At 43.2% G+C, this 12163-nt stretch overlaps 1 protein-coding gene across 4 annotated transcripts in view; it reads left to right on the forward strand.

Annotated features, from left to right (window-relative positions):
- Positions 1-12163, forward strand: part of LAMP3 (lysosomal associated membrane protein 3) — a 38556-nt gene that overhangs the window by 4568 nt on the left and 21825 nt on the right. For all 4 annotated transcript variants that reach the window (XM_032339607.1, XM_032339598.1, XM_032339617.1 and 1 more), the window contains exons 2-3: positions 2756-3501; positions 4396-4524. In XM_032339607.1, coding sequence (XP_032195498.1) covers positions 2756-3501; positions 4396-4524 — 875 coding nt within the window. The remainder of the gene's footprint in view (positions 1-2755; positions 3502-4395; positions 4525-12163) is intronic.

A 12163-nucleotide genomic window follows, 5' to 3' on the forward strand; every position in this document is an offset into this window, starting at 1 on the left:
GCAGGACTTGATCCCAGGACCCTGGGATCATGACCTGAGCAGAAGTCAGCAGCTTAACTGACTGAGCCACCCAGGTGCCCCCCAGATGAACATTTTTAGATACAAAAATATATATATATATATAGTAAATAGTTTCACATAACTTAGTGTCATTAATAAGCCTTTCTTAAAGGTTATTCAAGGCAATTTAAACTGGTGCTTTTTTCTCTTTCATTTTTCAAGCCAGCTGTGCAGAAATAATTCATAAGCATTATAATGGGCTTGAAGTATGAACTTTTCTTCTGGAAAATAATCACGATTGTATCATATAAGCTTATGAAAGGATTATCAAAGACCACCATTATGAGGGTCTGGCGATACGGTGTCGCTGGAGAGGCACCCTCCTCTTTGCTTCTCTGCTTTTGTCTCTTCTCTCACCATTCTTCCCAGTGATGAATACCACCTCCACCTATCCCAAATCCAAGGCCAGGCTTTGGTTCAGACAGGGGCTCAAGTCTCACCTCCAAAATTTAACAGGTGTCTTACCTCCAGATTACACTAGTTGTGGGATTATGGTCAAGTTGATGGGACTTTTCTAAACCTGAATTCCCTCATCTGAAAGGTTGATAAAGATAGAACCAACAGAGGGTTTTTGAGAGGAGTTGGTGAAAGATGACCCTTGACCTAAGGCCTGTCATGTAGTAAGTGTCCAATAACTTAGATGCTTTAGTGCTATTACTATAGGAAAAATAACCACTTAGAAATGTAATGAATGAACGAGGGAGATAGTAAAGGAGTTTATGGATGATTTTGATTATGTATGAACTTCAGAACTCCAAACACCAGCATGGAGTGATCTCCTTTCCCTTTTACCCATGTTTTCCCAAGTCACTGGCCAGCACCAGGGAGCTCCAGCTGTAGTGACTGTAAATACCATGGGCAAATGCGATGAAACCACAGCACTGAAAAGACAGAGCCATCTCTCAGTATGCCTGATCCTAAATTCTCAAGGAACATCATCTGCATTTTGCTCAGTTTTCTAATTTACTCTGTGCTTGGGGGGAGGCAAGGGAAGAACTACTCTGGGTGAAAAAGAGCCGGAGGCCTTCCACCCCTAAGGAAGGTCCCAGTAGAGAACCTGTGACAATAACACATGTTGTAGGTATTCTTGATGGTCTAGGACGACTTTATTATTTATTTATTTATTTAAAGATTTATTTATTTATTTGACAGACAGAGATCACAAGTAGGCAGAGAGGCAGGCAGAGAGAGAGGGGGAAGCAGGCTCCCCTCTGAGCAGAGAACCCGATGCGGGGCTCGATCCCAGGACCCTGAGATCATGACCTGAGCCGAAAGCAGAGGCTTTAACCCACTGAGCCACCCAGGCGCCCCATAGGATGACTTCATTTAAACCCATTTGTTTGAGCCTTACAATAATTCTAGACGGTCTACAACGCGATTATCCTAATTTACCTCTCCAGTTATCTATTCATCTAACTCATATGCACTGAACACTTTCTATGCATAAGTACTGGTGGTAAAAAAAAAAATACACACAATCTCCACCTTGAGATTGCTTTTAATCTAGTGGGAGAGATACACAGTCAATAAATAAACCAATAAATAAACATATAATCAGGGCTATTATTCTGCTGGTACACACTGGATGATCAGGCTTACTATTAAATATGTTAGTACCATCCCCTTATATAATTACCAGTTGTGGTTAGTGCAGTGCAGGCAATGACTATAACACTGTGATGGGGGGAATTGTAGGGTGGCGAACTATTTATATAAGGATGTCGGGACTCTCTGAAGACTGGCATCTAAGCCAAACTACGAAGGACAGCATCTGGTGGGCTGTCCTTCTTTCTTTCCTACTTGAGAAAGCCTGGGCCATTCAAAGGCTGAAGTAAAGAAATGACAAAATCGGGTCTATCTTTACAAACACTCACAGCAAAATACAAAATGGAAGGGAAACAAATCTCCCATCATTTGACGTAATTATGCATTGATTGGATGAACACATGGCAAATATTCATAGATACAATTTACATATCAGATTAGGGTTTGGACTAGATGATCATCAAGACCCCTTTCAAACCTGGGATTGTATGGTTGTATGCAAACTGCACATCTCTGTGTAAGTCTTTATTACCACGATTCATGCTGTCCAGCTCTATTAGAGCATCACAGCAGCACCCTACCCAGCAACACTCTCCTTCCAGAACTATCTGGATTCATAGGGAAGATGGGGAATGAAGGGGTATCCGCACTTAGATATCTAGCGAGCACGACTACTTTACAGTGTTAGTACAACACCCCGTACAGACAAAGGGGCTGGACATAGAAGAATATCTGCTGTGTGGTCACAACCCTGTAAAAAAATGGGTGCAACCCAAACTTTTAAGTTGTGGCCTCATGGTAGAATCTTCGGTGATCTTCACTTCATTGTTCTATCCTTATAAATTTCACCCAAATCTAAACATATGCACATTTCTCATTAAAAGTAAATGAGCATGTTTGGAAATAATAAAATAAATCATATTTATCTTCAGAAGAATTAGAAGTAGAACTACCATGTGATCCAGGAATCACATTTCTAAGTGTGTGTGTGTGTGTGTGTGTGTGTATAATAAGGTCACTATCTCAAAGAGAAAAGTAAATAAATAAATGCATCTTAATTTGCAGTGAAGAAACATTAAAATGGGGATGGTGGAAGGATTCACCAATGTGAGTTCATAATGTGGTAACACTTTTGTTTCCTAATTTGCAGTGATTTTGCATTATGGCAGTCAAATAACAGCACAAGTGTCTCCAGAAACCGGGGACTATCTACCTACAACAGCAGGAACAGCAGAGGCCACAGCAAAGCCTTTCCTGCAACTAAGTCACCACACCCCTAGCCAAACTTTAGCAGCCAGATCAATGAATGGTCACACCCCCTCTCACAGAGCTGCCCCAACCTCCAGCTCTGAGCTCCCAACCACACACACAACAGTAAAAACTCTAGTAACAACATCCTTGCTAACTACAAACAGCACCCCGACTACCAGCCCGACAGCCCACACCCTAGTCACAACCTTGGCCACACCCAATAACTCACACACAGCAGCTTCTCTCACTGAAGCTACAATTGGTCCCAGTGCAGCCCCAGGTTCACCGCCAACCACCTTCCCTCCATCGGCCCATACGACAGGAACAAGCCCATCGACTGTCAGCCACACAACTAGGAAAACCACCCAACCCAGGAACCAGACCGCCCTTCCAGCAACCTTGTCCACCCCACCGCTTAACAGCACAACCAGTCACCAGTCTGCCCAACCCAGTCATGCCCCAGGCCCAACCACAGCTGCACACAATACCACCCACACGGCCTCACCTGCCGCCACGACTTCCGGGCCCACTCTTGCACCTCGGCCTTCGTCAGCCAAGACTGGAATGTACCAAGTTCTAAATGGAAGCAGGCTCTGTATCAAAGCCGAGATGGGGATAGAGCTAACAGTTCAAGACACAGAGTCGGTAAGTTGGGGCCATAGGACCGTAACACGGCCTTCAAAAAGTGTGAGGGAGGGTGTCTTGCTAAGAATAGACATTCTCCCTGCATCTTGTGTCTTTGAATGAAATAAATAGCTACAAGCTCCTTTTTCTCCAAGTTGCTCCATGAAAAGATGAATCTGTTTTAGAATGCATATAAGAATAGAAACTGGCAGCAACTGGCTAGTGGAGGGCACACACCAAAATCGTAACGATGCACACCTCTCACTTTTAGCCAACATGGGCAGGGTGTTGGGGTGTGTTCTGCATTGACCCCAGCCTGGCCTTGTCCCTCCTGTTGACCTCAAACCTCAGCAACTCTCCTGTGAGGGGAAGGGCTTGACTTACATGGTCTCCTTGGTTCCAGCCAGCTGTGACATTCATATCAAAATTCTAGGTTAACGAGAGGATTAGAAGAGGTGGAGGTGGGGTTAAGATTATTTAATTTACTAAAGGAATCACCATAAAAATAATACTTTCTCTTTTTTTGGGGCACAGCTTTCATGAAACTTCCACATTTAGGTTTTCATGTGAAACAGAAGTACATTAGACAACAAGATCTTTCCTTGTAAAATTCTAGTAACACACTTACCTTGTAATGTGTTTAATTTAATACAAATTAAATTCCATGCAGTGTATCAGGAACAGACTGGCTATAAATGAACTCTTAAGGAACACTTTCTGTGAGAGAACTCCTTCTTTGAAAAATCTTTTGAACATAGCAGTTTGGAAATGAGAGAGATTTTCTGAGGACTTGGAAGTTTTCAAGTGAACTCTCACTAGACTTGAGTTTCAGTCTCACTAACTACCTGTGCTTCTGGTTCCCAAGCTAGAGGTTTCCTTGAAATCTCACTGATCTGATGATTTTATCTGGTTTAGGTTTTTTCACCTCAGAGATACTTCAACATTGACCCCAATACAACCCAAGCCTCTGGGAAGTGTGGCTCCCGAAAATCCAACCTTCTCTTGAATTTCCAGGGCGGATTTGTGAATTTCACATTTACAAAGGTGAGGACTGAGCTCCTTCATACTAACAGGCTCTAGCATCGCTTTCCTTTTCCCTCAACCTGGGGCCCAGTGATGCAACCCCACACTTCACTTTAAGTTCCAAAGAAAATAGATCTCAGAACCTTTTGAGATATCCCCTGATAAGAATGAGGGGCATGGAGATGGAGAGGAGGGAAGTGTCGACATCTTATGTTTGCCTCCTAACCCCTTCAGCCTCCTCTGTGCAGCCCAAGAAGGGCTTCAGTGCCTCTTAGGGGAGTCTTGGCCTTGGGGAACCCAGCCACAGGTGCTCTTTGCAAACCACCTAAAGGAGGAAGTTAAACAGATCAACAGACCCACTGAAATTCCCAGTGAGCACACAGAAACAGGATTACTCTCAGACCAAAATCAAATGTCATGATGGGTTCTTTCCAACTGCAGCAGGCAAGATTCAGGGACTAACCGGGCACTGGATTTTCCAGACCATATTACAAAAGGGGTGGACCACAGAGTGGGGTGGAAAGACTATGGACACGAGGTCAGAGAGTCCTGGCTGAAATTTGACTCTGTCACCTGTTCTCCTTGTGACAGCAGGCAGACAACTTAACATGTCTGAGCTTTATTTGAACACTTGAGAAATGAGGGAAGGGAATTAAAGATCACCTCTGTAAAGAGCATTATTCAATAGTTGGAAAGCAGATGTTCAAGACCAGTAGCTATGACTACAACGACTCAAGTGGGTGAATGTCTTGGGGATACAAACGTTGGTCATCCCACTCTCAAAGGAGACACTTCTCCTTTGGATTCTCCCAAAGTATCATTCAGATAGGCCAGGTAAGAGCTGGAGAGGTGGTGCTGAGAGAATGCCTACAGCTGGAACTTGGTGTGGGTCTCCTTCCTACCTGTTGAATGTGACCCCTGAATTTAGAGGGGTCTTGGGTACCAGAGCCTGGAGAGAAATGAGCATAGACATTGGCATGAAACAAGTCAAGATTGGCTCTCCATCATAACGTTGATTAGCCACATGATCTTGGACTACTTGGGGCATGTTTTCTCATCTATAAAATGGAAATAATTACATCTCCTTTAGTGGGACCCATGGGAGGGTCAGAAGTGGTATATATAAATTGTCTTGCATGGTACATAACATGTTCAACATAACAATGTTGGCACATAACAATGTTCAACAAAGGGTGTTGACTTTCTTAATTTGGTGTCAAAGACTTTATCCTCCTTGTGCATATGGTTCTCCTTAAGGTAGAGGTGCACTGGAGAAGTCAGGGGTTTCCTTTCAGTATCAAATGGGAAAAATGTATTCTCTCACACCAGAAGATCATTCTGGGAAGAATGTGTGCTCTACTTCGAGACAACTGAGGTTAAACCTACAGAAGGGTCAGGAATTCTTTTAAAGTCGCTTCAGCAAAAGGGCAGAGGGTATAGGTACAAGCATCTGTGCTTTAGTTCAGGGCTTGATTCCACCCAGACTACTGCCTGTATGAGCTTTTGGTAAGCATCAAAGCCCAGCATTTGTCTGTAGCATGCTGTGCCCACTGCCTTAGGCAGGTCTGCAACTGGGAGTTTCTTTGGCACCTTTCAATGTCTCTTTTTGCTCCTTTCCTCTGTCTCCTGATGCCCTCTCTGCCTGCCTTTCCAATGCCTTCAGACTGGATTCTGTTTGATCAAACTCCACCCAAGGTTTGAGCCCCTGTCTTTCTGGAAATCTCTGTGTCTCCAGAAGTACAGGCAGGAAATGAGTTCAGAGATGGCGCTAGAAGCACCAGCAGGGTTTTCCTCCCTCCACTCACATTCTGGAAGGAGCAAGGAGAGCCACTATCCATGTTCTCAAGTTTGTAATAGCTGCTTTGCCTGAGTCCCGCCAACCAAATTCACCTTATGTATTTCATTCCCTGGCACCGATTCCTCAAGTAGCTGACCTTAGCTCTATTGCAAGAGGAAAGCGAGGGAGATTATAGAAAGCAAAAGTTCCCACCAGCCTTAGTCCTTCAGGAGAATTTCCACATTTTAAAAGAGAACTTGTTTAAGCTAAAATAGTAACCACAGGCTCAAAGATCACAGGGGCTAAGTATAGAATTGAAAGAGAGAAGTAGGCCAGTAATTTTTTTTCCTTGAAATAGGCAGTCATTTTTTTCTCCCCACTTTTGATGACGACTTCACCTTCCCATTAAGTCTGCCTAAGAAAAACATTGGAGGATTGAGATGACGGAGGCGAGCCTCAGAAGTGAGGAGACACAAGAGAGGGGTAGGGAGTCCCAGAGATGCCAGTGGCTGGGCAGGCATCACTCCCTGGAGGCTGCCACTGTCTTTTATGGTGGACATCCATTCTAGATGGTTGGGTATACATTCTGAGTGGTTGCTGCCCTGTTATGTCAATTGTTAAATGTTTTACATATCATCTCTCTCAATTGGTCACCAGAAACCAGTGTTGTCAGATCTTCTGACTGTTCAAGACAAGAAATACAGATCTTTTTATCTTTAAATGTTGGCAACACGTTTTTTTGGAAAACTTCAACAGAGCTAGCCAAACAGAACACAGTTGTAAGCCAGATTTGGCCTGTGGACATTCTGCCCTAATAGGTGGTCTGTGTGAAATGCAGCCATCTAGTTTCTTCCACAGGAGAAATGGCCTTAGCAATTCTGTCAGCCATTTTCAAAATGTTGCTACCCTCTAGACCAGTGCTTCTCGGCAACGACAGTATTAATGTTTGGCTCCAGATAAGTCTGTGATATCTTGTGCCTTGCGGGATACTGAACAGTATCCCTGGCCTCCTACTTACTAGATGCCAGTAACAACACCCAGCCCCATTTGTGTCAACCCCAAATGTCTCCAGACATTGCCAGATGTCCCCTGGGGGAAAATCACCCCTGGTTAAGAATGACCACGTTAGAGAAAAAAAGAAGAGTCTTAGAAAATAGTTTTTGTTAGTTATGACATCATAAATGTTATAAATGAGAACCAAGTTGGAAAATGGTAAATGGATGCTGGTGAGCAAGCCTGAATTAACAAATCACTAATAGGAATTTACTGAGCACGTATTGTGTCCTGAATACTGAACCAGACATTAAGAGAAAAAATAAAAGAAATATAGGCAATAGTTCCAGGTTTCAAAACATAGACAATAATATGTAATTTTTTTTACTTGAAATACTGCCAATGACAGAAATGTAAAGAAGTCTGCCTCCCTAACTGTCTCTTGATGTTGTTCTGTCAAGACTTAAATTATCTATGTCATTTCTATGTGACCACGGACAAGTCGCTAGCTCTCTTTCTGAGCCTGTTTCCTCCTCTGTGAGATGAGGTCAGCCACCACCTGTTTTGTTAGGCTTCTGTGAAGGTGAAACAATGCAGAACGTGGTATCAGGCCCCTAGCCGGGTTAGGAGTGGTTTTGTTTTTTTTTTCTCTCTCATTTCTCTCATTTCATTTTTTAAAGAACTGAAAACCTTCTCATGTCAGTGTCTCATTTAATTCAGGTCGCAAACTGAAAGTTGTTCAGCCTCTCCAGGTGCAAGATAAATAGACCTCCCTTCCCACACGTCCCACAGTGTCCTTCCTGTTAGGATAGTTTGTTTCAAAACATCTTCAGTAACTTAGTGTAGAGTTTATTTTTTCCAGCTCAACACTACCCTTTTCTCATCCACCTGGCTGTCAGGACAGCTCAGTGAGGCTTCCATCCCTGACCTGGGGATGGGACATGGGAGAAATCAGTGGGAGGGCTGGGGGCAGAGGGAGGGACACCCAGCCAGGTAGCGTTTTGGCCAGCCAAGGTCTGGAAAGCTAATGCCGCCCAGCGCCATGGTATTTACCCAGAACATTGCAGGGGTATTTGGAGCCCTCTTAACTTAGAGACTCCAGAGAACTGTTCTCAATGTTCAAATGTGAACACCCTGTGTACTATTTAAAGCTTCCCCACTATGCTGTATTATTTCATGCCCCATTTTCCCGTATGCTTCCCGTCTGTCTGGAATGCCCCTCCCACCCTCAGCCCCTTTTGCACTCATGCTTTAAGATGGCTCATAGATCCTTACCCTGTGAAGTCTCCCCCATGCCCCAACCCCCACCTCCATCCCAGGTAAAACTGGGAGGCTTTCTTCCTTTGGTTTCTGGGCCCTCCATTGATTGTTCCCCAAACTCCATTAATGCACTCATTGCACATTTTGCTGTCTTGAAGGCATGTTTGTGATTTACACGCGGTGCCAAGCCCTGACTTTGTATGTAAGTATATCTTTAGCAAATTGTTTGATGAGGAAATGAATCCATAAAGGAATGAATCTGAATTTCACAGGGACTCTTGGCCAGGCTGCCAAAAAGTAGATCGGCAGCTCCAAAGAGACAGCCTCTTTGGCTTTCCCTTGGTATATACAGAGCAAAGGTTTCTTGACATAGTCACAACAATGATGAGCAAAAGAAGCCTGATTGATGTTGAAGACAAAAATCCACATCCTGAACATCGGTGACTATGAAACTCCCACAATGCATTTTGCTGACCTTAGGGAGAGGACCCTGGGCCTCAAGGTCATTGGTATGCCTCCTGGGATAGGTTGATTGACTGGTTTGCTCTGGACCTAGTCCTTTGCTAAGGAGGCTATTTAGGTCCCTTGGGGAATTAGGGGCCCTCTGATGAGATACTGCTGAGCTCTTAGATACTGGAGATGAGGAGCCCTGTGTCATCCTTCCATCAGTTGAGTGGTGAGCTGGGACATGTGCCAGTGGTCCATTCCCATGGACACACTGTAAGAGCTGAAGTACCACAGCTCGCTCTTAGGAGTCCTTAGCCCCTTTTGGCAATCCTGATAGGTGCACAAAGGATTTTCACTTTGTTTTCAAGAATCTGACATGGTTCATCTTTCCAACCTGAACCCCAAATACAAAAAAAAAAAACAAAATACAAAACAAACAAACAAAAAAACCATCTGGCAAGGAATCACTGTGTGGGCATCAAAGGAGAAAGCAGATACTACTAACTACATAATGTGCAGCATGTAAATTCCCTTGAGCTTTGGGTTAAGTGTGACATCTGCTTGAGGCTCCTTCCTCTGTGCCCACCTGTCTCCCATCTCCAGAGCTGAGGTTTCACTGCATTTCTTTGATGAGTAGGGCTGTCGAAGCTTAATTTGCTTGCTCTCTCTTTCCATCTGTGGTAGATCTGAGCTCTAAGAAATAGACAAGAAAGGATCATTTGAGCTCAATGAGAGAGGTTTACTGGGAAAGGACAATCTAATTTCTTGTCACCATTGTGAATAACACTGGTTAAAATTTGAGTGAAGACTCTGTGGTAAATTTTTTACATGCATTCCTTCGTTTAATCTTCACATCAAACTAAGAGGTGAGTTCTGTTATAATTTTTCCCATCCTACTGAATAAGCAAAAAAATAAATTTTTAGAATGCCCCCAAGTATTTGACAACTCAAACTAGGATACTAGTTTGGAAACTAAAAGATATTTTTAAATTGGTATTTAGAAAGTCTTAGCAAAACTTTGTCCTCCCAAATAGGAAATTAACTGCTCTCTTTATAACATTTTTAAAATTATTTTTTAAATCTTTATTTAAATTCAATTTAGTAGCATATACTATATTATTAGTTTCAGGGGTAGAACTTAGCAATTCATCAGTTGCATATAACACCCAGTGCTCATTACATTAAGTGCCCTCCTTGATGCCCATCACCCAGTTACCCATTCCCTGCCCCCCACCTCCCCTCCAACAACTGGCAGTTTGTTAGCTAGAGCTCAGCATGTTTTATAGTTTGCCTCCCTCTTCTTCCTCTTATTTTATTTTTCCTTCCCTTCCCCTACGTCCATGTGTTTTGTTTCTTTTTTTTTTTTTTTTTAAGATTTTAATTATTTATTTGACAGAGAGAGAGAGATCTCAAGTAGGCAGAGAGGCAGACGGGGAGGAGGGGAAGCAGGCTCCCTGCTGAGCAGAGAGCCCCTATGCAGGGCTCAACCCCAGGACCCTGAGATCATGACCTGAGCCGAAGGCAGAGGTCCAACCCACTGAGCCGCCCAGGCACCCCGAGTTTGTTAAGTTCTTTACAGATTTTAGATACTAGCCCCTTATCAGATATGTCATTTGCAAATATCTTCTCCCATTCTGTAGGTTGCCTTTTAGTTGTGTGATCTATTTCCTTTGCTGTGCGAACCCTTTTTATCTTGATGAAGTCCCCACAGTTCATTTTTGCTTTTGTTTTAACCAACTGAAAAATGAACTGCAACTTTGTTTTTCATTGATGGTGGGGACCAGGAGTTGACAAGCTCTGGCCCCCAGACCAAATTCAGTCTACCTCCAAAAAATGTACAGTTTGCAGCCTAAGAATGACTTTTACATTTTTAAATGGCTGCTGGGGGTGGAGAATATTGCATGGCACATGGAAATCATATGAATTTCAAATTTCAGTGTTCATAAATGAAGCTCCCTGGAACATGACCACACTTGCTTGTGTACGTGTTGTTCTGTGGCTACTTCTGTGCTACAATGGCAGAATTGAGTGTCAACTACACAGAGCCAGGAAGCCTAAAATATTTACCATCTGGCTCTTTACATAAACAAACTTGCCAACCCCTTTTATAGAATAAACTTCAGCCCTACTACCATTCAAATGAGGCCAAATTCTGAACTTCTGAGTAGAAAAAGAAATGCTTTGCTCTAGTTTAAATAAAAGACAATTTTGGAGTTTCTGGCTGACTCAGTCCTTGGAATGTGTTGCTCTTGATCTCAGGGTTGTGAGTTCAAGCCCCACATTGGGTGCAGAGATTACTTAAAAAGAAAAGGACAATTTTATTTCTATTCTCTTATTTCTATTTCTATTCTAAAACTTTACAGAAAAAGTGGGCACAATTGTCTAGATAAGACTCACTTGGTACCAGCAGCACAAATTTTACAAAATTTGGAATCTCAACGGAACTAAACATCTGTCTGTGCTTTTATTTACATGAGTTCACCTAACAAATGTTTTTCCTTTATCTTAACCGTGGACAGAAGCACAGGCCCAGGAAACATTTGGCTAATAGAAGGAAACCTGGATATGGGCTCTGGACTCTGTCCTGTTGCATCAGTAAGGTGAACTCATAGTTGGGTGCCTGAGCGGCTCTGTTGGTGAGGTGTCTACCTTCATCTCAGGTCATGATCCTGTGGTCCTGGGATGGAGCCCTGCTTCAGGCTCCCTGCTCCCTGGGGAATCTGCTTCTCTCTTCCCCTCTGCCACTCTCCCTGCTCATTCTCTCCTCCTCTCTCTCACAAATAAATTTTTAAAATCTCAAGAAAGGTGAACTCACAGTGAATGTGAGCACTCTGCCATCTGCTTTGGAAGGCCTCACTTTTGGCATTAGCCCTATACATTACTAGTTTTGGGGGAGCAGGAATGGCCCTTCCTGTCAGGGCTGGATTCATGAGCGTGTGACTTGAGCAGTCAGCCGAGCCCATGTGTAGTTGAAGCATGGTATCATTTCTTGAAATTCTTCAATGATTTTTGAACAAGAATCCTACATTTTGGTTTTATAGCAGGCACCATAAATTTTGTAGCTGGTCCTATTTCTGATAGATGGTTAAATACGGACAACTGCATTACAGGGAATGGGAAAGAAAGTTCTTGCACAATGAATTTTTTGTCCATACCCACACATCCTATGGAAGAAAATGTAGG

Source organism: Mustela erminea, chromosome 1 (assembly GCF_009829155.1).
Source record: "Mustela erminea isolate mMusErm1 chromosome 1, mMusErm1.Pri, whole genome shotgun sequence".
Lineage (NCBI taxonomy): Eukaryota > Metazoa > Chordata > Mammalia > Carnivora > Mustelidae > Mustela > Mustela erminea.